The sequence below is a fragment of the Homalodisca vitripennis genome, chromosome 4, assembly GCF_021130785.1.
Source record: "Homalodisca vitripennis isolate AUS2020 chromosome 4, UT_GWSS_2.1, whole genome shotgun sequence".
NCBI lineage: Eukaryota > Metazoa > Arthropoda > Insecta > Hemiptera > Cicadellidae > Homalodisca > Homalodisca vitripennis.
Genome location: NC_060210.1, coordinates 52,968,123 through 52,994,293, shown reverse-complemented (window position 1 = coordinate 52,994,293; position 26,171 = coordinate 52,968,123). Strand labels below are relative to the sequence as shown.

The 26,171-nt window shown below is 32.5% G+C and overlaps 1 protein-coding gene across 1 annotated transcript; it reads left to right on the top strand.

Annotated features, from left to right (window-relative positions):
* Positions 1-10,170: 10,170 nt before the first annotated feature.
* On the top strand, positions 10,171-15,792 carry LOC124361434 (leucine-rich repeat extensin-like protein 5). Its single transcript, XM_046815484.1, has 2 exons — positions 10,171-10,211; positions 15,207-15,792. Exons 1-2 carry the CDS (start codon positions 10,194-10,196, stop codon positions 15,729-15,731), a joined length of 543 nt encoding a protein of 180 aa, XP_046671440.1. The 5' UTR covers positions 10,171-10,193; the 3' UTR covers positions 15,732-15,792.
* Positions 15,793-26,171: the final 10,379 nt, after the last annotated feature.

Below are 26,171 nucleotides of genomic sequence, written 5' to 3'. Positions count from 1 at the left end.
TTCCATCTTAAAGTGGTCTGGAACAAAATATTAAAAGAACATATCTCTAAATTCTAATAGTAAGTAAGTTATGGAATTTTTCACACTAAGTATGGTGTAAAAACCGCTTAATATAATATCACTTTTAAGGAAGTGGAATTTTCATTGTATTTAATTGGTATGTTTAAAATATTGCTTAATTTCGAGCAGAGGGTTTCAGTAGATATATATTATATGAAAAGAAACATAATACACTTGTACCGTGTTTTTATTATGCTAGATACTATATGGTATTTAGATATAGTTAACAGTTGTATGACCATGTGAGCCAACACATTATTTGTTTGGCGTAGAGAACGAGGTTCCCAAGCCCTTGCACAAACTTTGTCTAAGGGATAATTTAGTTCAACACAGCTGTCCCACGAACTATACCCAGCATCAACATATTGGTTCTAAGTACCTTTTAAGTAAGCATACCGAACCATGCTCCTTTATTCTTATATACGAAATGAGTTCTCTCTTGTGTAGTATTGTGGTAAAAACAAGACAGAGCGATTTACACAGATAACAAATGGAATATTATACTTCTACTGAATTTATTTTACTAAATTAAAACTATAACTGAACGAACACCTATGTTTTTGTGTCCAAAATACTATTGAAATTACAACATACTATGTAAATTGGTCATAATATAATACCAATTAATTACTAAAGTTTTTAGCATTAGTATATGATAAAAGTATAAATAAGTAAAACTCCATTCTTTATTCAATGACATTGAGCCTTTAAACCTTATACGAAGGTATTCATTCATGATATAAAGGATTATATATATATATATATATATATATATATATATATATATTTATATATATTTATATTATATATTTATATATTTTATATATATATATTTATATATATTATATATATATTTATATATATATATATATATTTATATATTTTATATATATACAGGGTGATTCGGTTAGTGTTACCGGCACTTTCTGAGCTGATTGTACTATAAAAAATAAAGAAAAAAGTTCATATAAACATGGGTCCGGAAATGCTTCCTTACTGGGTTATGGCCAATTGAAGATTTCACCAAAAATTGTGTGCAGGAGGTCAAATGATGATTTGCCGCGTGTTTATGAAGAGATATTTATAGGCGAATGCAACTTTTTCTAACGGATTTTTAGATGAGAAATTGAATAAAGTTCATCTCATAGCTGTATCTCATTTAGTTTTTTTGTTATACTACAAAAAACAGAAATAAAATAATTTTGAAAACACTTTTTTAAGGTTTAACGGACAATTATTTTGTTAAATAGGCATTGAAGACCCACATTTTTACAAAGAAACTTGCAGAAAATTTAATTCTGAATAAAATTATGTGCCACACGGCTATTAACAGCGAAGCATTAGTTTCTGGAATTTAATTTTACAACAAACATTCTACCAAGCAAGAAATTCCAAAGCAAAGGAAAACCGCATTTTAATGACATAGAGTAGCCTACACATAAGATTTATTAGGATGCAATTTAAATTAAGTTTTAAATAAATTATTGTTTTTCATCTAAAGCTTATAATACTACGTACCACTTTCATAACAGGTGTTCAAAAATCAGTCCTTGTACTTCAATACACTTAGCAGCTCGCTTTCTGATTGATCGAGTTATCCTCCGCAACGCTGCACGATTGTTTTTGATTTGTGCGGCGGCATCTTCAATTCGATTTATTAACTCTTCACGTGTATTTACTTTTTCCTGGTACACCAGGTTCTTCATCCAACCCCATATACAGAAATCTAATGGAGTTAGATCTGGTGATCTTGGTGGCCAAGTGTGTGGTCCACCGCGACCAATCCATCGCCCGGGAAACTGCTCGTTTAAGTGCATTGTTACATTATGGGAAAAGTGGGCAGGGGCACCATCATGTTGATAAATAATATTGCACCTTGCTGCTAATGGAACATCTTCTAATAATAGTGGTAGTTGTTCTGTAAGGAATTCTAGGTACATGCGGGAATTTAGATGTCCTCGGAGAATGAATGGTCCTATTAATCGATCATGAATGAGTCCACACCATACATTTACACTAAATCTGTGTTGAAAGTTGCGCACGATTGTACTACGTGGATTTCCCTCTGCCCAAGTGTGTTCATTGTGAAGGTTGTTGACGCCATCTCGGGTAAATAAATTGAGCTTCATCAGTGAATAAAATGGTTCTATGATGTTGACGGTTTCTAATTAACCAGTTGCAAAATTCCAATCGAAGAGGAGGATCTGTTGGTTGAATACTTTGAACTTGTTGTTTATGGTAAGGGAACATGCTATTTTTGCGCAAAGTTCTCCATACTTCAGACTGAGACACTGCGAATCGCCTAGAAAGACGCCGTGTACTGACACCAGGACTGCGTTCAGTAGCCATGATTATAGCCTCTTCCATATCTACATTATTCTGGGCAGGGCGATCCCGATAATTATTAATACTAGGAAGTTTACCTGTTACTCTTAGGGTACGAAATGATCCACTGATCGTTTTTGGGTTTGGAACTCTGCGATTAGGAAATCGTCTTCGGTATTCTGCAGTAGCAGCGGTTGCATTTCCGTCACAAACGCCTAAGACAAATACCATGTCGGCATATTCTTCCGTTGTAAATAACAAAGGCATTGCAATTGTGATAGTAAGTTACTTTAAAATACACTTCACTAACAAACGAGTAGTAAATTAATTGTATTAAATTGCACTCATTAAACTAGTACAGAATTGGTAACAAATAATTTGGATTCCTCAATAAATTGCAGTGTATTGTTGAACAGCTGATTTGTGATACCAACTTATAAAAACATAATTTACCTTCTGTAAAGCTAACGTGACAAAGATATGTAGGTACATGATGTAACCATTTGGATAGTCCTAAAAAGTAATAGTATTATTGTTTTTTAGTTGAGCATTAATCTATTAAAATCGTATTTACAATTGTATGCTAATCAATTATTTGTGTACCTTATATCATTACATTACGGTGTTTATTTACTAAATACGTATTTCTTGCTTGGTAGAATGTTTGTTGTAAAATTAAATTCCAGAAACTAATACTTCGCTGTTAATAGCCGTGTGGCACATAATTTTATTTAGAATTAAATTTTCTGCAAGTTTCTTTGTAAAAATGTGGGTCTTCAATGCCTATTTAACAAAATAATTGTCCGTTAAACCTTAAAAAAGTGTTTTCAAAATTATTTTATTTCTGTTTTTTGTAGTATAACAAAAAAACTAAATGAGATACAGCTATGAGATGAACTTTATTCAATTTCTCATCTAAAAATCCGTTAGAAAAAGTTGCATTCGCCTATAAATTCTCTTCATAAACACGCGGCAAATCATCATTTGACCTCCTGCACACAATTTTTGGTGAAATCTTCAATTGGCCATAACCCAGTAAGGAAGCATTTCCGGACCCATGTTTATATGAACTTTTTTCTTTATTTTTTATAGTACAATCAGCTCAGAAAGTGCCGGTAACACTAACCGAATCCCCCTGTATATATATATTTGTGTGTGTGTGTGTTTTATAAAACGATATAAATCTAAAAAAATAAGCGTCAAACACTTATGGTTAATGTAAAATAGACACCAGACAGCATTCTATTTACATTAAAACATTGGACCTGGGGAGAGGATTTTAATTTAGAATTTTTATGAACTTAAAGCCTATCTTTAGTAGTTTCAAAAACAAGTTCCTATCAGATAAAAACAGCCTAAAATTTATCAATAACGATGATCAATTAAAGTTTTAAATGCATCTTACTCACACAATAAATTTAAATATCCTTTGTTTAGATGTATTTTTAATCAAGTCAAGCAACGAGAGTTAAACATTCAACCTTCAGGAATTATTTATGTATGCTAAGTAAGACGACTATTGCGGAATAAAAATATATCTTAATGTTCAGGAATGTTTAGAACCTTTGTAATACGAAAGCAACGTGATGTTCTGGACACTTGTTAAAATACTTTTTTCATGGAATCATAACTTGGATAATACACGTTTATTTTGGTTATAAACTTTGGATAGGCTCAGGTATTCCGGTTACTTGAGAATCTTAAACTCGTGTGCAAGCTCATAAATACAGGACCTTAGGACAAACCCTCAGTTGAAAATCGCAGTACGCAATATGCGGGAGTGCAAAATTGTATGAAAGTCATTATTGTACTATACATGGACTTTAAACACCATAGAACATAGTCGTATTAGAATAAAAGTAAAATACCTGCTGTGTTAAAATTCCCACCCCCTATTAAGTTTCCTATGATTAGAGATGGAGTGATTTACTTTGGGGTGTTAATATAACCAAATGAGGAGATTTTTAATAATGAAAATCTTTGACTCTCCCCCCCCCCCCAAATGGGATATTATAGGGCTAAATAAACATTTTTTAATAGGAACCCCTAGCAAGTGACACCTTATTTTAAATGTACCAGTATTATAAGAGGAAGAAGAATGGCACAAACTAGAGGGCTATAATATTACTCTATCAAATGTTGTGGTCAATTGAGGTTTGAATAGTTTTATAAAACTACACAGTTTGCGTTTCATTTGAAGTATTGTGAGATCTTATGACACTAAATCATAAAACAAGTTGTGACAAGAATCAACAAACATCATAAACCAGTGTTACTGTGTCTGTTGGAGTGGACTGAATGCGACTCACATACTAACTGATAACGATTAAGATATAACATCGCAAAACCAGCCATTGGATTCGCAGGACATCTTACTGGACCTAATTAATGCTATGCTATTTATGGATTTGTATGATTTTTTATTCTTCTAATAACTTGTTTTGTGATCTGATGTCGTAAATTCCCAAAATAACTAATAACCTCATTTTGGGGAGGGGGAATTTTCGTACATAAAAAACTCCTCAGTTGGTCATATAAACATCCCCCCCCCCCAAAAAAAAACTCCAACTTTCTTCATAAGAAAGTTGATAAGGGAGTTGGGACTTTTAATACACCCGGTGTACACCCAAGTAAAAACTCCCAAACGAAAAACTAAACAATAGTGTACTGTAATATAAGATGAGTAAAAAGGAACTTTTTTATAACTGCCTTTTATATGATTCTATCAGAAATATTAATTTTTAAACATCAGCATGGGTTTAAGGACCTTCTTTTCAGACCATTACTGACATATCACATTTCGTCTTTTTAGAGCGATGGCTGGTGATAGGCCAATGTAATTATATGTCAGTTTGGTAACAAATACAATATATCTTACAGAAATTAAATGCCACAAACAGGACAGGACCTGTGTTGATGAGCAAAATTAAATTTTTGTAAGTAGAGCTATAAAGGTGCGTCCCCATATATATTTCCGCCCTGTGTATACTATATTGGGACGTATCCTTATTTCTCAAGAACACTAATGAAATAATACATTGTGTAATGTTACGTTAAATTTTTACAGAAGAAGCGGTAATCCGTCTCTAATTAGCTAACGAGACTAATTAAGGTAATTAAAGACTTTTTACACTACTTTTAAGTTTTATCTCTATATACTTAAAAGAGGAAGAGGGAGGATCTAAACAGGAAAGGTAAGGAATGGTAGGAAAAGCAGAGATCACAAAGCTTTCTAATTGACCTTACCCGACCCTACAAGTTGGTGAAAAGCGGATAAGCTGACCCTAACAGTTTCTGCTTAAACAACTTGCGTAGTCTTATATTCATGAACTATTTGTAATAAACTGTAATTTGAATTTAGTACAATTAAATTAACTAATTCAGTTTAAAATACTATGACCATGGACGGAGCTTGCATGAAGCAAGAAAGAGAGAGTAACTATTATTTCTCCTTAAAATATCCTGTAATTTTTGTATCCACTTTTAGGTATATTATTACCATATTATAGTTAGGATTTGGTTTTCTTATATGGAACCAATCCAAAGCTGAATTGCTTGATATTAAGCCATAGAATATGTTTATCTATATCGGTGCAATGCCCGAAAGTTATACATAATTTTCATTTAGATCATTGTAAGGTTTCCCATATACTTATCAATACTTATGTACCCTAATCACTCAACATTTTTATCATTTGAAAATTTGCTTATGAAACATCACAAAGCCAATGTTAGGTGCTTTGATAAGAATATAGGTTAAGTTTTAGTGCAACATCGCGTCGCTTTTACAGACAAACTACAAAACACATATGGTCCAGGAGTTGATAGCCAATTTTCGCTTGTATAAGCTTACAACTAGAATTTTCTTGAAATGTATATAAATAGATTTAGAAGGTTTTCGAGAAAGAAAATATATCTTGAGCCAAGCACCACTTATATCACAGTCAGGTAACTAGAAACGGGACTAAAATAGCCACATTCAGCTCAATAATAAGACCAAATATGGCTAGCTGTTAATTTAAATGTCTGAGGGTTAGTTTTGAGTGTGCCCAGGTAAGACAAATATAGTTTAAAAAAGGTATCCTTTGATATTTATTAACTATTTTGATACCCTCCCATCTCGACCTCCACCAAATGTACTTTCTTAAAGGAAATTCCTCTATCTATATTTAAATCAAGCCCAGATAAATGATTGCACAATGCAAATTGGCTCTTGGCTCTTGTACTAATATACTCTTACGTAAACAAGATGCTCAAATTCTACATTCAAAATCCGCTCAGTGTCTTCATATGTAAGAAACCTATTCACGGTAAACTAAACAACGTAGAAAAAATTTTTAATCGTCTGAAATTGTTTGACGATAGCAAACTCCCTCGATATGTAATTTTTTTTATCTTCAACCGTCCTCTACTCGGGGGAGGAGGGGTTTATTGATATCTCGGTTTGGATTCGTTTTTAGTGTACTTTGTAAAAATATTGTCATTTTATTTGTGTAACATACTGTTCAATAAATTGAATTACCTTCATAATTTATTTAGCTATTTATTATATTTGCTCACATAATTTTGCTCTATATCAGAGTTCTTATTAATTTGCTACACTATTTCAAAGGGCCTCCACATCACCGTTAATATTACAGTATTTTAAAAGTTCACATTAAATCAGGAAGATCTGAAACATATTATTTTTAATTACGATAGTATAAATAACATTTTATATACCCTCCCATAAAAATCATAGTTCAGGAAAAATATAGTTTTCATGTGCAGCCACCATTTTTAAATATCTAAATTCAAGAATGAAAGATAATTAGTACAATGTAATGTAGGAACTCGTCAATAGTTAGCATGTTAATATGTAAAGTACAAGAACGTATAAGAACCAACATTTATAAAGTCTGACAAGGTTTAGAAAAATAAATACTTAGGTGTTCCTGAAATTGATTTGATCATTTTTTGTATTAGTTTATAATTTATATACAACTATATAAATGTAAAGTTCACCAATTTAGATCTTTAAATTAACACATTTTGAGATAAATTCACACTGGTGTATCATCTGAATATCTAAATTACACATCTGAAATGTTACAAATTAAAATTTATATGTGGCAGCTATACGTAAACGTTAAAAACGTATAGCGAAGTGTAGGGGGTGTACACCAGTAAATAAATCCTTCAGAGCTGACCATTATTTGTTGTAAAACTCGGTGATATTATGAACTTATATTCTATGGAACAAATCACTCACTCACTTAGTAATTACATAGTGTTAAAAAAGTCATACACACTAAAAAACGTTCCTTATATCCACGTAAAGTTCCTAAATAAAATGACTAATAAAATGTGTCCCTTTAAGTTCACTCCACTGCATGATCGTGCAAGCTGATAACCTAGAAATATTGACTACGAAATCCTTCACCACGAACCTGCTTAAAAATCTTGAACTAATTAGCTTTAAGCCGAGACTGATCTTATAAATAAAAATGAGTTGCTGAATGTGTTGCTGAGCGCTAATTTCAAGAATGGCTGGAAGAAATCGGGTAAATATTTCTTTTTATATTCGTTGAAGTCCGAGGAAGGTTCTTACGGAGATAAAACTTCCTCAATAAATATGTATATAATTCCATTAATATTTTATAATTTATTATAATTTATTTATAATATAATATATGGAATTATATGGATTGGATATAGTGAAAACATTTATGAAACATAATCCAAATTTGATGTTCGCCAAAGAGTGACATATATTTTTTGACACTTAAATCTTAGGAAACTTTAAATACACAGTCCTTGATTAACAGTTTAATGAAGAAGCAAACTATGGCTATAGAAATATAATTGACATTAACCAAAAATGCATGCTCATATACGCACAAAACCTGAAATAAGAACAAATAAACATTTATTTAATTGTACAATTCCTTCCAGTAGCGTAGTCAGGATTTTTGTGTTGAATGCCAGAACCATCATTCAATATTTCATGAGTTGACAATGGTTCTTAAGTATATGGTGCTATAATTATTTACATAATTCAAAATCTTTGTAAATTAATAGAAATCTACTTGTTCTACTCTCTTTAATTAGGGAGTTTTTAGAAGTATTTCCAGCTACGTGAAAAATATACAGCTAGTACAAACTTTAACTTAAAGTAATTGCCTTCAGCACATAATAAATATAATAGTATCAGGTTTAGTTAGTAATCAGTTCTAAAATATCTTTTTTTTCTTCTGAGAATAACCTGACGTCTATAAAACCCATTGATTTTTACAATGTCTAATGAGTACACAATATTTTTGTTCCGGAGTTGAATGGCCGTCTGATGAAGTACCATGCCATAAAACGTTCCATTTTTTGTCTGCGTTTGGCAATAACCGAGACTAATAAATGCCAACGGCTCCATCTTAATTTTTGTTTTGTTTTTTTAATCTTACTAATCAAGTCATGTGTAAGTAAGAACTATGTTCGTTGCAGCTGTGGCAGCTGTTGGGTGTAATCTTATTATTTCTATTGCTCGTAACTCTGAACGGACAGCTAACTAGGTACGAAAATCAAAACTTCAAGAACAGTTTTTAGTCTTGATATACAATATGTAAGATAAAAATATTTTAAACGAAAATTCTTAATGATTGTAAATCCGAAAGCACAATACTATCGACTAACATCTTGAAACAGAATAATAAAGCTGGCAAAATAACTCATCCCAGGGGTATAAAGTAAAATCATTTATCTCACAATCGGTGAAAACACAAAATACTTCTAAAAACTCCCTCAATAAAGTGAGTAGAACAAGTATTTTTTAAAACAAGTAGATTTCTATAATTTACAAATATTTTGAATAAGGATTATGTAAATAATTATAGCACCATATACTTACGAACCATTGTCAACTCATAAAATATGGAATGATGGTTCTGGCATTCAAAACAAAAATCCTGACTACGCTACTGGATCAAACACGATAAATTCCATTAAAGTAGTATAAATTCTGAGTATTCCATATACTTCAATGTTTATATTTGTACAATGATAGCATAAATACAATGAAATATCTGCCCATACAATGAAAAGTAATTGAGTAAGTTCAATAGTGAACCAAATACACCACTTTCACTCAACTACATTACATAAACGCGGAGCTTATCTGTGAATTCCTATAGCGTACGTGCCTGAACCACAGAGTGTCGAATCTTGTCCCAGTCCGTCTTATCTTTATCATATTATATGAAATTTTAGTTTAAAATGTCCGGAAGCAATCAAATTTGCTTAATCTTACACTCGCTTAAAGTGAGCAAATAAAGGTCATTTCACCCATGGTGTCTAGGACCAAAAATGTGTATATACTGCTAACTAGGTACGAAAATCAAAACTTCAAGAACCGTTTTTAGTCTTGATATACAATATGTAAGATAAAAATATTTTAGACTTGTTATATTTCTAAAATAATTAATCACCAACAAATAACTTGTATTAAAGAATATTGATAACGTATTCGATAATTTTAAAAAGACAAAAAGTAATGGTATTGATAATAATTAGTTCTCTCTAGTTTTTGTCATTTTTTTGTTGTATAAGACAACTGAGGCATAATTTACCTTTCGAGAACATATTAATCTTCCATTTCACTGATTACCTTGACGGACATAATGTAAAAATCTGACAAACCATAGAAAGTGCTATGAAGCATTGACCAACAGGGCAGAACAACAATGTTAATGTAGAGTCAGGGCTTCGGACATGATAATTGTGTGATTGTGTTCACAGCACATCATTTCCGTTAACACCTCGAGGGGCACTGCAGCGACATGCTCTCGTTTAGAGTGGTAAGTTATTTCCACAGAGAAGCGTTTTAATAAGTTCACATAAAAGAATAAATATATTTAAACATGTTTTTCACTTAAGCATGACAAGGATTATTGGCCATTACACTTTTTTAATAAAATTTAATAATATTTTATTAAAATATAAGTAGCAATAGTCATAAAATTTAACATTAACTTATTCACATTGTGTAAAACATAACTTTCATAATGCTAAACATTATTTCAATGGAAGTACAGAATTACAAGGGTCCTACTAATATTGATATTAGTATTTCCGAGCTTATATTACTATTTTAGTTATTCTATTCCTTTCAATTAGTACGAAACTAAGATATTTCTCCGATATACGTATTTACATACCAAAAGTAGATTTTACTGGCTCAACACATTGGAAAAACTTCGTTCCTAACTGTCTTTCCGCATGATATCTCGAAAATGAACTGACCAATAGACATGAATTTTTGCATGAAGCTTCATGTATATACAAGAAACATTCATGGAACTCCATGGGATTTGGATGAGTTTTAGTAAATAATCTTACATTGGGCTTATGTATAACCATGGTAGCAACGAGAAAATAGAAAATAAATACAACTTAGTAAATCTTATGACATTTAAACACCATACATGGTATGTAGCATAATTAAATATATAGCCTAACTTTTTCATGTAACTACAGCAAATCTTGTCTCGTGACACGTGGTGTAGCCAATTCCTGTAATACAGATATATATTATGTACATATGGACATTTCGTTATTTCAACAAAAAGAAATAATTTATGTAAACTTCACAGATAGTATACTTGGATTGAAATATCGTAAAACAAGGTTATGCGAGTTATCCTGCACGAATAATTAATAAACTTGCATACGGCAATGCATGTAGTTACAAAATGGGACTAAATATGCGGTGCGCCACATCAAGGGATCTAAACCACATAGTTGAATTTTATTTCTAGTTTCTCTTTGTTTATTGCTTCATAACCAACCCATTGCTACCAATTTACATTGTCCATGCACAAACCTAAATAAAACACACTCCATGAGAGTTGACTTGAATCTATAATTGGTACAACAAAACCGATTTGTCACTTACATCTGGGCAACCCTATGCATGTTCATAAGCGGCAAATTACTAACCGCAAAAGACAAACTATTGTAGTAAAATGAACAAAACTAAATCGAAAAGTCTATAAGGATTAATACTGGTATTGGTGGAGCTACCTAAGTTGGCATGGCTGCTGCTTGCCTAATGCACAGTAGGTCCCTTGCCCGGAACAGAGTTAGGCTCCCTTTACTCCAAGATGACATAACTGGGACAGAATCTCTTATCATTCCCTATTGAATCTTGGCAGCAGACGGCTTCTATCCTTAGAAGCAAGCGCAAAGGTGAAAGACTAAGTGCAATGAGGGGTTTCCTCAGATTCTTGTGCTAAGTGAAGAACAAGTCTTTTTTAAAGATATGGAATCAAAATTAAATGCGCATTTTCAAAAACAATATCCAATAGATTTGTGCGTAATAAATATTAATATATGCAGGATTTCAACATGCAGTTTGGATCCTTAAGGACACGAATATTCTTTTAGATTCCTTAACCGACATTATTAAACGAATAATTATAAATTATACAATCGGGTATTGTCAAAACAAGTAAATACAGCTTTAACTATATTAAGATTACACGGAATTAATAAGAAACGTGGACGTTCATGAGGTCGTTGTGAGCCTCCATTCACTGACTGAAGGCTACTAGAAAATCCGTTCAAAAACTGATAGATCACATTGCAGAAACCCAAAAAGTGCAGAGACAAGTCTGATGTAGAATAAATTCCACCTTATATGACATTTTCTGTGATGTATAATGTATGCAAATTTGAAATTAAAAATCATATGAGCTTTTCAAAATGCAAAGCTTGCATTTTACATCTATCAAGGAAAGTACCACACACGGATAAATAAATAAATCCATCTATAGATAAATATGTACAAGTATATATATATTTGTGTGTGTATATATATACAATGAATGCTTGTCTGTATGTCCTCTATATACTCAGAAACAATATAAACTATCATTATGAAAATCTTTATGTATAAGTAAGATTTTATATGATATGCCCATTGGAGTAACTCGCCACCAGACGGCTCTGCAAAAGATCAATGTTTTCGAAGCACCTGCACATTATAAACAGCAATTACGAGTCTTTACATACATTAAATACCAAAAAGATATTTCAAAGCGCTAAGCTATGATTAATATATTAGTAATTAAATTAAATTTCTGGTTACCATCTTTGCAATGATAAAATTATATTAAACAAATTAGGAAATAAACACAGTATATTTGTAACGTTTATCATGTAGAATTTCTCAGTATTTCACCAACACTTGTGATAAGTTACTTTGTTGAGTTGTTTGATTTATTCAAAACCTGAATAATTATAAAATTTTCCATGACTCCATCATATTACATCATAAGAGCATTTACTAAGTAGTATAAGGACTTCATCTTTGAAAATAGCGTGCGAAGCCGCGGGAAACAGCTGGTTAGCTATAAAAATAATATTTGTGCAAATAAAGAAATAGTGTATATTTAATTAGTAAACGAAAGTTGCTAGCAGAAGATTTTTAGATGGCAATAATTTAGAAGATCAAAAACAAAATCAACGTCATCTGCAACTGTTACATGTTAACTTTTCACTTTTTATGTTTACGACTAAAATATTTTGCAAAGGAACAGTTTTTGACGTGTAACACGGCGATCTGTAGTGATAAAACTAATTCTGGTTAGATAAGGTTGGATCATCTTTCAGCAGGTAAAAAGTGGCAAGAAGTTCCATCTTCAAACCTTGTTACAGTCTGTTACTTTGCTTCAGTAAATCCGCATAATAAACATGACTCCTGGACTTAGAGTTTTTACAGCTTATAGACGCAGAGCTGGATATATTAAACCTTTTATACTCTGGCGAACAAACAGAGCAATGGATTCTTGAAAGAATATATATAGAAGACTTGTGCGTAAACAAACTACTAAACTATGTAAAGATTTGTGTGTATTACATTTCCTCACAGCGAAAATATTATAAGCACCTTTATCATAAAAACCATTACTGTCTATATAAAGGTAATGAAACCTCATGTAAGCTCATTATAATAAGATTCTACACAGCGTTACCTAACGAAAATGGTTTACTTGTTGGAGTAGTTATGGTACACATGTTGCGATATTATGTCAAAATTTTAAAGTTTTATATAATTGCACTCAATAATTTAAGAATTTTTTTATTTTGCTATTTCCTTGTTGCCTTGTTCTGTTGTTGTAACCACGATGTCGGGGAACAATATAAAAATGATCTAGCTATGTACCATTATCAATTTAATTGACGTGCACCATCATCGAACCTAGTGTTTTCTATATGTAAATGGTACATTAACATTTCTAGCATTTCGAGTAATAGACTTCGCAGCAGCACAGCCAACAAAGGTGTACATCGATCAGTTTTTAAAAGACACTAGGCCACAATATAAAATGTAACACCCCTTGGCTCACATAAATCTTTATCAAAGTGTAAAAATGTACAATTTATTAGTTCCCAAAGCATGCCTAACTTATTTATGCTAAATTAAAACACTAATTTATTGAATACAGTGATGGATTTAAAGTTAATGTATTGTATTTTGAAATTTAAAACATTTATTTATATTACCTAGTATCTCTAAATATAGATTTCAAATAATTTATGGATACAAACAATCAAAAGTTTTTAAAAGTGTGATATTGTATTGATTGATTTCTTGAAACAATTCATTGCGTTTAGTTAGGCTCATGTGGAAAAATATGTGAATAATAATTAAATCACTACATTAATCTTGTATACACCTAATGATAAATAATTATCGGCTTTGTGGATCACTATCAAACTACAATCCACTATGGTTTACGGTAACTGTCACTATGTATTCGGGATCTAAAGAATATGGTTTTTTAATGTAAAACATGTTAAAATGTAATTGCTTTTAGTTTTGTAACAGGGATCAATTGTAATACAGATCCATTGATACATTGATCCATTTTAATGGATAAAATACATAAAAATAAACACTTCTACCAAAATATGTTAGTACACGATAAAACACATGTATGGCAGTAATAATGAGAACAAAGATATTTATTCCTCACATAAACACAAGATGAGATTCTTTTGTCTTGGCATCACCAACCATCACTTTCCATTATCGATCGTTATCCCACAAAACTGAATAATTAATGAGTGTCTACCTATTCTTACACGTAAACTTTACTCCTGTGTTGATACAAAACATAAGCATATATATTTGCTATGCACAAAGAAGTTGCTACTCATACCTTGTACTGACATTTAGACAATATAACAATAGAAACCATAAAGAGAGATCTTATCTAACGAAATATTGAGAAAATAATTTTTCCAAGAAAGCCAATCAGAAGATGAGGAACATAAAGTCATATATTTTTATTCAAAAATAAAAAACTCATGTCAGAGAAAATAATTTTCCAAGAAATCCAATCAGAAGATGAGGAAGATAAAGTCATATATTTTTATAAAAAAATAAAAAAACTCATGTCAGACATGTGGTAGGTACCATTTCATGATATTTTATAATTATATTCATTATTTACTTTAGTTTCTAATATTTATTGTTATAATAAAGATGGTTTTATAAATCGTAAAATACTGGTATGAAATTTTATTACAACGAGTAATTAAATAATAAAGTGTTTCAGTGTTTATAATAAGAACTGTACTTTTAAAATATTCATCATGTGAACATGTGTAGTTCGTACAGAAAACCAATGACGGGTACAAACGATTATAACCACTTTAATACGAGCCACATTATAGTAATAGTAATGATACACTAATAATACAAGCCAGGTATTAAACTGTGCATTACATTATTGTGTCAAACTGACCTACTTATATGACTTCATACTGAAATTAAATATTTTCAGATTTTCCTCCAGGTATTGTACCTGGTATTGATGGTAGGTTCACAGTTACCTGTGAACTTGCCTTCACCTCCCATTCTACCAGGTCCTCAGATGGCTCCCCCCAACATAGTCGCTGTGGGAACTATCTCCAACGGCGGATCATCGGACGGTTCATCGGACAGCCAGCCACCCTCCAATACTTCTACTACTACTTCTGCACCTTCCATTCCAAACGCTCCATTACCCCCTCAACTGCCTGCACCAACCAACGGAAGTTCCGGACCTCCTCTTCAGAGCACAAACCAGACATTAGCTGTCCCGCCATCTAATGCATCTCTTTCTTCGTCCCGCTTCAACGGACCTCCACCGTCGCCCTCTCTTCCAATTCTTCCAGTGACAACGTCAAGGTCTTCCAATTCTAGTGGAGGAGTTTCGGTTGAAGTTGATGATTTTGATACTAATGGAACTCTTCCAAACATCACATTAGTAGTTTCTAATGTGGGCAACGGCACGAAAATTTCAATCAAGAACAACAACAAGACATAAACATTTATTATAGGGATGCATATTTTGTACTCACCTTGAATGAGTTATGGGTTGTCAGTGATTTTAAGGCACATAAATAAATCTTGTGTAAAAATAAAAATACATAAAGCTATAATACTAAGATATTGTTCTTGTTTTTTTTAATATTAACTTCATATTTGTATTAAATACATCTTATTATATCTTTGTAATATTATTTTATGATTCTGATTACTTCTTATTATTTAAATTTATTATGGACATTTTGGGAAACCCTAATTATGTAAAATCTTGACTAAAGTCACATTATATTTAGGAATAAGTTATGGATATAAGTATAAAAGATAAAATAGGTTCAATAAAAAAGCCAACGAGATTTCTTTTAGAACTTGTAAGACTGTTGTTAGTAATAGTTTTTTTTAGGCTCTGAGATACGTAAATTTCCTCACGCGATATTCTTTCGCCGATGTGACTGATAGAGAACAACAGCAGTGATATAATTGGGCTTCCTCATCAGGATTATATTCATACACGCATAAGTTCATCAAGATTGATATTCAACCGCATATATCGAGATTCTGGGGTTTATGGGCAACTCGATAGGTCTAGTCTTACTGTGGGAGACGACTGTTGGAGTTTTATTTGTTCCTTAACCTCAGAGGTTCTTGCTAACCTCACCAAGGGTATGCCACCCCCTGCGTATTTTGACTGGAGAGGCTGGCCTCCCCTTCTTCCAGGGGGACATGACTTTGAGATGTAATGTCCTAATTCTTCCTCATGGATATCGATAGGAGGCGGCCCCTACTCCCTACCTTACCCATCCTGAATATCCTGTCACTCCGGAAGCAGCGCAAAGGTTCTTACAGAACTAAGTGCAATTTATAAGCTTATTATCCTAAGAGAAAAAAAGTTCATCAAACCGATATCGTCTTGTACCAGACGATAAAATAGATTTGATATTTAGACTGCAATGAACATCTGTAGAGTGAACAACTTAATCTAGATATTGATGTGTCTCTCGGTAATCTTCAGCAACTGGGAAAATATTGGAAGGATTTTTAACAATTTTTTACATCGTACCGAATGATACCTTGAAGATAAAGATAGAAGTGACTACAGATAATAATCAGTTAATATTAATAAAGAACGGGTTATTAAGTCTTGCCCTTAATTATTACTTCCGATTTACGTACGAAAACTAATTTGTCAAACTAATTACTCAAACTAACTAATACCTTAATAAGCGAAACTTATTTTAAGCGTGTAATAACATTACTACCGGTATTCACTTAAAAATTTTAATATTATGTGACATTTTTGAGTTGAAACAAAATTTTTTGTGTTAAGTATAAATGGTTATGCAATGGAAAACAACGCAAAATCTGTTAGTTGATCATGAAGTCTAAGTTTAAATTGTCAAAAAAATAAGACCGTTGGTAATTTGTTATTTGAAAATTACTTTTTATAACAAAAAAACTATAAGTTTTTTAACAAAAGTTATTGAAAACTTCTAAATAACGAGAAAGTGGTTTCTAAGTAAACTTGTAAATTAAATAAGATGATGCAAAATATGTTATTTTGTAACTATAAAGACAGACATAGATTAATAAGCGTTTATTGTTTCATATAATAATATACTAGTGGTATATATAATTATTTTTTATTTTGTTTTCCGCATTTATGAAATACTAAATATAAGAATTAAGAGAACGTTTTTTAGTAGTCTTAAAAATATTAAGATTCCAAGTTGGAGATTAGCAAGGCTAAACCAGTCAAACTTTGCTCCCCGATTTAACACCTGAAGTTTCGATGTTAAGCTCGGGTGCGTACGTTTTACGTTTATAAGCGAACTTTGCAACCTGCACAAACTAAAATATTCTTAGCCAAGTTGGAAATTAACTCATTGCTTTACTTTTTTATCACCTAATGTTAATTTTGAAGTAAAATAAAGTCTTTAAAATATTTGAAATACTAATATACAAATGTATAAATGTAATGACTTCTATTCTTTTAGATAGTAGGATTTAGAGAAAATTTTAATATATATTTTGTGTCTTCTGTGTCGTTTAAATATATAGTACAGATTATCCATCTATCAAATTGACCAAGGAAGTAAGTGACTTTTTCATTTTAGTGCTTTTACTTAAACACAGTATTCTTAATATATTTTCAGTGCGAGTCTTTTCTGACAAACTGACCACTAAGAGACCTGCCTCCTCGGTGACAGCCAGGTCAACCCGAACCCTCGCACATGACTCCCTACGCTGAGGCCGTCAGGTCATCTCTTGACTCCAAGTCATCAAAACAAGGACTCCAACGAACCTTTCCTTCTTTTTTAGAACTTACTTCTCCGGCTACCAGCCCATAAAAAAACTGTGTATCCACCCTTTAAAAGCACAATTATACGAATAATTCATCAAAACAATCAATAAAAATCGACAGGAAGAGGAACTCAATCTACTTCGTGACGAATTGGCTCGAGATGAATTCATTGTAAGTGAAACTGGCTATAGCGAAACTACAGTCAACCATTTTCAAATTCAAAAGTGAAAAATTAATGAATGGAGTCTTTTTCTAGGACTGATGGGGATTAGCAATTTTTACAAAACATTATCTGAATTCAGAGGCTTTAAAATAAGCATTGGCAGCTGAAAACTATTTTTATACTCCAGTCATAGAATTGGAAAAAATTCCTCAAATTTACACTATTAGCTTGTAACACCCTTGTAGTGTAAGCACTCTGGTTATTCTTCTTTTAGTTCGAATTACTTCTGAGTGATCTCTCGCAGAAGTGAAATATGATCGTGCTAGGATATAAATATTGAATACTCAATTTTTGGAAGTAGTTCCCGAAACAAGAAATGAATGAAGGAGGAGGAGCTCTTCTTATTTTAAATATCAATTTTCTATTATTTTACAAAATATAACTCACAATTCACCAAAAATTATTGGTGAATTGTGAGCTTTTTTTGTAAAATAATAGAAAAAAAGAAATGAATGAATTAATTAATTGTATTTCCCAAGTATAAGTATAGCATTGCAATTTTTACAAATAAACTTGCTATGACGTCAGTGCGCGGACTCATATTGCTCATGCTAATTAAATAACGGACAGAGTATAAATTGAGAACATAATGAAAAAGTTAAAACCGTGTAAATTTAATTTTTAGGAGTGTAGCGTGATATATTATTGATTTAAAAGAGGTTTACAATAGGATATATACGCAAAAACAATTATCATGATATCCGCAGATTACAATGGAACTGTCGTAGTGATAACGAATGATGATGGGGAGGAGGGGTGGCCGTTCACAGGTTAGACTGTCCGTGTGTAGTTCGTAGACAGCACTGCTTCCGCATCCTCAATAGACAATGATAACAATCACTAACCAGTTAATCAACTTTCCTTTTAAAAATAGCCGAAGAAATGTCATTAAAAAACTAAAATTTGGAAAATGTTTACTGATATTTATAAAAAGCACTTGATCTAGATAATATAAGTTGATGTTTGAAAAAGACTTAGTTAATAGCAGAGGTAGAATTCTTGTAAATCTAGAATAAGGAGTGTTAAGGATGTGTTGAGTTCTTTCGAACAGATTTATCTACACGTGAATTAAAGTAAATTTTATAAAAATGTGTCGTTTTGTAAAAAATTTAGTTCTTTGAAAGAAATTGGAAATCCAAAATGTATGACAACGTGTATGACTTAAAATCAATTTTAAAATTGATTTCTGGACTGTGAAGCAACCCCCAAGAAATAACTCTAAATGCAAACAGAGACTGGGTATATGCCCACTTTCATTTCATGAACAGCAAGAATATCCCTAAGGTTCTTAAATGCAAAAATATACTTCCGTGTCTTTTGTTGGAGACCATGATCATTATGATCTGACCATTTCAAACGGAATTCTAAGTTAACGCCCATATATTTACACAAGTTCGATTGCTTCTTAAGTTCAGGTATTGTTGTTGTGGTTTCCAAAACTATGTATAATAATATTGTCTAAAACATAATCTGATTGTGAGTTCAGAGAGTTTTGGCATACATTTGGCTTTTTGTTATTTTTAAGGAAAGGACATTCTGATCAAACCACTCTTTCAGGAACAATGAATCACTTAGTGCTTCTCGTCTCTCATCCGCCCATTTATTTCCTTTAATAAAATAAGTGTGTCATCCACAAATAATGTTATTTTTCCTTAAAAATTTAGGTTAGGAATATTATCAATAAATAATAAGAACATAATTGGCCTGAGTGAACTCCCATGAACTACACCTTAGTCTACATTAATTTCACTACTGCTAACTTTAAAAGTTGAAACATATGGATAACAAACCCAAACCAACCACCAAGGTGAGTTCAACGCCTGAAGGTGAGGAATTCTTAATTAGTGCGGGACACTGAGTAGAAATAAGAATTTTTAATGAGACTTTTCTCACTTTTCTCAATTTTTAGCAAAGCAGAATATCCTGTTCGGTAACCAATTCGATTTAAGATCAGGAATTCCAACGACAGAAGCAGCAGGGAGTCTTGTTGACAAGATTATGATGGCCATATAGAGTCGAAAGCAAATTCTAGGTGCTATTTTACCTTCCTCAAGAGTTCTATTGTGTAGACCACCACATTTTACTTCAAACACAGAATATTATGGTGTCAGAGTAGTTCCGCGTGGCTCATCCCTTACCTGGACAGCAGACCTCAGGTATCCGTAATCGCCAATCAGTCTTCCTCATACGTACAACTGAAATATGGTGTCTCTCAGGGACTAATCTTTGTTTCTGGTGTATGTAAATTAAGTAAGCTGCTCGTTTCAGGATGGGTAACTCGTAAGGCTGCATGCAACATATCAACCACAACAATCTCAAAACAAATATAAACTTTAAAAACTTCTGCCTAAGATCAAACCAAATTTAAGACAAACCATTATGATTGACGACACTAGAAAGTTGATTCAGTAAAGTTCCGTAAAATATGTTTAGATCGAGGTTTGACTTGGAACTACCACGTGGACAGGGCCTGCGCAAAACTGATGACACTCCCATGCTTCTATATCTTTGAAGGCTACAATTTTCTGATTAATAAGTCCACTGCTGTGCGAGACGCGGCCATACACGCCTATTATACGACAAACAAGAGACAGCTGCAGAATGGGCCAACACCGCACTGTGGTTCATGAACGTCTCTCTTCTCAAGCAGGCGAATGGCTCAGCATCAGGCGTTGAAAGCTTGATTGAAACGTCTATTAGCGTCATTGACTTTTTACTCGATGGAGGAATTTCTGTCTTACAACTGGGAGAGTGAATAAACCAGGTTTGGAGCAGGATAAGCAGCTGAAAACGTGTTTACTGCTTAAAAAGCTTTTAAAATTGTTAAGCTCTCACACTCTCTTATTGCTTCACGGAAGTAATTCAACAAATTCGGCACAAGATATCAAATTACGGATATGGAACCCTAAAAATGTTCAACGGTGAAAGAGTTTATTTTCAAATCTATGACTATGCTGAAAGACAGGTCAGCTTAGCACAAAATAGAAGGAATGTGCTTAATATACTTCCAGTAAGAAAAATATGTCAGCAGTTATCATTAAAAACTTGCACAAAATACCTCTAATGTCTTCTATTTTTACAAAAATGTTGAAGGTGTTTCCCAGAGTATAATTCCATAGACCGAGCATAATTTAAGTAAACAGATTTGAAAATACCTAGAAAGATGGACGACAGAGGGTCTTTGGAGTACAACAAATCGATCTGATGTTACAAATTCAGTATTGTGAAAGTCCAGAAAATTCGATTTCACTTTGTGCATGTTTATTCAGAAGAACTCCAACGTCAGACTGGAAAGTCTCTATTATTGTTTGAGCGTTAGCGAAGTCCATCAGTAGAGGTGCTGGAAATATTCATTTACGTCTGTCTTTTTTTCCGTATAATCGTTCTATCAGTCAATAATAAAATGAGCTATATACTATAAATATAGCATTGAACCCTATTGAATCCTGTTTCGCGGTATTTGGTGTGGCATAATACTACTCTCTTATGTTAGTAATATAAGGAAACAAAAACTGTCTTTGAACCAAATACTGTGGTCACTTATGTTAAATAAAAATGCCTACGCTAAGCGGAACCAAAGTGGAGTTGCTGGTGGGAGTGATATTCACAATTCACTATAGTACCCTCCAAAATAGACATTGGATTCATCTGGACTTTTACTGCGACTTTTCAACCAGGCCATACAAGAAGAATTTCCCATTACCTATTTTCTATTTTCTTGGTTTTAGCACATAACTTATACACATTTATATACATTTTTCCAAGCCATTTCATTAGATGGCACTTTTCAGACAGCAGAATTGGGTTACAATTAGCCAACAGCAAATTCCTTATCATCTTCTGCAAATAAGTACTTGATGTCGTATTCTAGGGTCTTCTATGTTCATCTTCTACAGGTACGCTTTTCTATTTGAGATATTAGCACTGAAAATTAAAGGCAAAAGGTTGGCATCCTGATAGTTTTGGGATAGAAAATCTTATGTAGTACACAGACGAAATATCTAGAGTACTAAAATTTGGTCACCATAAGTTTGACCGGCAACGTCAAGGGTAGAGGACGCCTTATCTTAAAGGTAACAGAGAACTTTCTTTTCTGGCTATATAAATATTTATCTTTAATAAACACATTGGTTCACACAAAACGTTCACTGCTGTACACGAATTACTGTCAATTTGTAAACAACACTAATTTATACCATTAGCACAATTGTTCAGTAATGTATGTTTTCATGATCTAAGTTCTAATATTTTTGCTTTAAGTAATAAGAGTTCATCATTTTTTAAGTTATCTACTAAGAAGAGATTGCATTTACACTGCTTTTTAAGAAAATTACAATTTAGAGAGACGTATGTACCCCTGTTCCCCGACATTAATATTTTTATGTTAAAATTATATCATATTTTTGTACCATTTTTGTACCTTTTTGTAATACCAATAAATAATTTTGTACCACAATAGTTTATTAATAAAGTACTATGTATAAACCGGGGAACAGGTGGACACTTGCACACCCGACATCAATATTTTTATGTTAAAGTTATATCATATTTTTGTACCATTTTTGTACCTTTTTGTAATACCAATAAATAATTTTGTACCACAATAGTTTTATTATTAAAGTACTATGTATAAACCGGGGAACAGGTGGACACTTGCACCCGACATCAACATTTTTATGTTAAAGTTACATCATATTTTTCTAACCATTTTTGTACCGTTTTGTAACACCAACTAATAATTATGTACCCGCACTCGTTTAATTAATAAAATACAATATATAACCGGGGAATAGTTAAACACTTGCACCCGACATTAACCCGCGGGAACTCTTAGGTTTGAACCTAACATTTTTAGTTGTTATTAAAGAAATATTTTTAATGTTAGTTGTATGGGCCTCAGGTTATAAATATACTATCTAGAGTATATTCGGCAGCTTTCCCTTTTTTTTTTCAAGAATCTGTAATAAGGGAGGGGAGTGCAGGTGTGAGGAATATCTGGGCTCACGCCTTTGTTAGTTTGGCCCTAACTATGCGAGCGACCCCGTCAGTGTCTGTGGTCGACCCTAACGGCGCGAGTGATCACGGAACATCCCATTCTAGTTTTATTATTGACTGTGGTTTTTAGTGTTTTTGGTTGTGTTGGGGTTTTTTTTAGTGGATTTTCACTCGTAAGCTCCATTTCTCATATGTTTAGTGATGGAGAGAACAAATGACAACGAAATTTCGGTGCTGGCTTGAAGAACATGGTGTAAGTGAGGTGATATTTCTTTTCAAGGACATTTATCAGACACCGATGATGAGAGTGAACATGAGATTGATGACGTGCACTCAGAACAGTCTGATGACGATAGCCCTTGTTATGACACCGTTGATGAACAAATCAATATTGTACAATCAATTTATGTAGATGTAAACACTGTGCAACCAGGGCCTTCTACACAAAAAGGTTCTAAACAGCCCAACGAGCGGTTTCTGCACTTTACACATCTAAAGTCGGAGTTACTAACTGGAATGTTCACAAGCTACAAATAACGAAAAGGGCTAGACAAAATATTTTAAAGAAACTCCCTTCTGTTAATCGGTCATTTAGAGAATTAACCACCCCGTTGATTGTTGGAAGATATTTTTCCCTAACGACATGATATTAGACATTGCACGTTATACAAACCAGCAGTTAAAAGAAATGCGTCCAAATTACACAAGAGCGCTAGGCTGCAACGACACTGATTTAGTAGAATTTCAAGCATTTATTGGGTTCGTATATCTTATAGGAGTGAAAAAATCTAACCACTAGAACACTTAATGAACTTTGGTCCAGTGATTGAACGGCACCTGAGATCTATGCAGCAACTATGTCCAAGAGACGTTTTTCATACCCTTATTACAGGCTATTAGATTTGACGACAAACTTACACGATCTCAAAGAAAGAAAGTTGACAATGCAGCTCCAATACGTGAGGTCTTTCAACGGTTTATAAGTTTGTGTAAACTAAGTTATAATGTGGAAGAATTAGTAACTCTCGATGAAATGTTGAAAGGTTTTCGTGGCCGGTGTAAATTTCGGCAGTATATACCGAATAATCCGGCGAGATATGGCCTCAAAAATCTACGCACTTGCAGATGCAAAAACATTTTTTTACTTCTAACATGGAAGTCTATGGTGGAAAGCAAACCCCCAGGTCCCTTTGCTACATCTAACGATGCTACAAGTGTGGTTGTAAGGATGATAAAACCCATTGATAACAGTAGGATAAACGTAAATATGGACAACTATTTCACGAGTGTCCCATCATTGAATGACCTTTACACTAATCACAGAATTACTGTCGTTGGTACTATTCTAAAGAATAAGCCGGAACTTCCTCTCTTGGCCATAAAGGACAGGCAAAGGTGCAGCTCAATGTTTGCGTTTGGAAAAAACCACCAAATAGGTGTATCATTGTATCCTACTTACCAAATAAGAAAACCAAGAAGAATGTTCTTCTTGAATCGAAAATGCATAACGATGATGAGACACTGAAGATGCTACAAAACCCACAATTATAAACATGACTAAAGGTGGGGTGGATGTGGTTGACAGACTAAAAAGCGAGTATAGTGTAAACGAGAATTAGCAATAGATGGCCGTTAACTGTGTTTGGTGGACTACTCAATGTTGGGGGCAATAAATGCCCAAATAATATATAAGACTAATACAGGGGAGCTCAAACTGCGAATGGTATATTTGTCTGAATTAGCAAAAGATCTAATAAAACCACATAATGACTTCGAGGAACGATAAGATGTATAATATATATATATATACATATATATATATATATAAAGTTCAACTTTATATATTGATTTGCTTATATATTGTTGGTTATATATATATATAAATATATATATATATATATTGTGTATATACAGTGTGTCCCATGAAGAAACGGAGAAACTGTCAGGACTTCTTACGGTGAAAATAATGAAAAAAGTTCATATACACATAGGTCCAGAAACGCTTAGTTAGCGAGCTATACAGGTGAAAGATTTCGCCCATATTTCAGTGCCACCGTTAAAGGGAGCCCTATTAAATTATTTTGGCCGTTACCCAGGACGTAAAATTTAATGTATATTATGCAAATTGAACTGAAAAATTGAATAAAATTGGTACCCAGACCTCTAGCTGCAGTAATTTTTAAGATATGTGAAGAAATACGCAAAAATTCTGTATCCAAAAATAAGTTTCATTTAGGTTTCAAGTAGATTTAACTTTGTTAAATGTGTAGCAAACACATACAATTCTTTAACTAAACTTGTAAAGAATTAATTTCTTAAGATAATGATGTAAAATAAGCCAATAAAAATTATACGTAAACTTAAAGAAAATCAATTTTTTAGTTAAATAAATAACGTATGAAGAATAGACAAAATCAGTTACACTTTTTTTCTTACTGAATGTACATCCTAATATTTGGGAGAAAACATGTTAATTATTGAAAATATTATTGAAAATAATTATGTATATATTTTATTTATAGAAACGTTCTTCTATTTTTTCTAATGAATTACATACTAGTAAAAAAACTTTAGTGTCATAAAATCTGAAACTTAACAATAATTGCGAATTAGCCTAATTTACGTTATTCTACAACTTTTTTAACAAAAACATTATTTTCATAGGTTGGCAGTACTAACAGCTGTTCAAAAATCACAACTACGAACTTTTTTTGAATATTTTATATCGAAGTGTCATACAGATAAGTTAAGTGTAAATATTGATACAGTATAAAAGTTAATATGCCGTTTTTAAATTTTCTAATGAAGAATATGCCGTCATAATGTTCTGTTACGGATATGCTAAATGGAAATGCGGAAGCTGCTCGACGTGAATATCAGGAAAGATTTTCCTGCAAGGCGGATTCCGAATGCGAAAACCT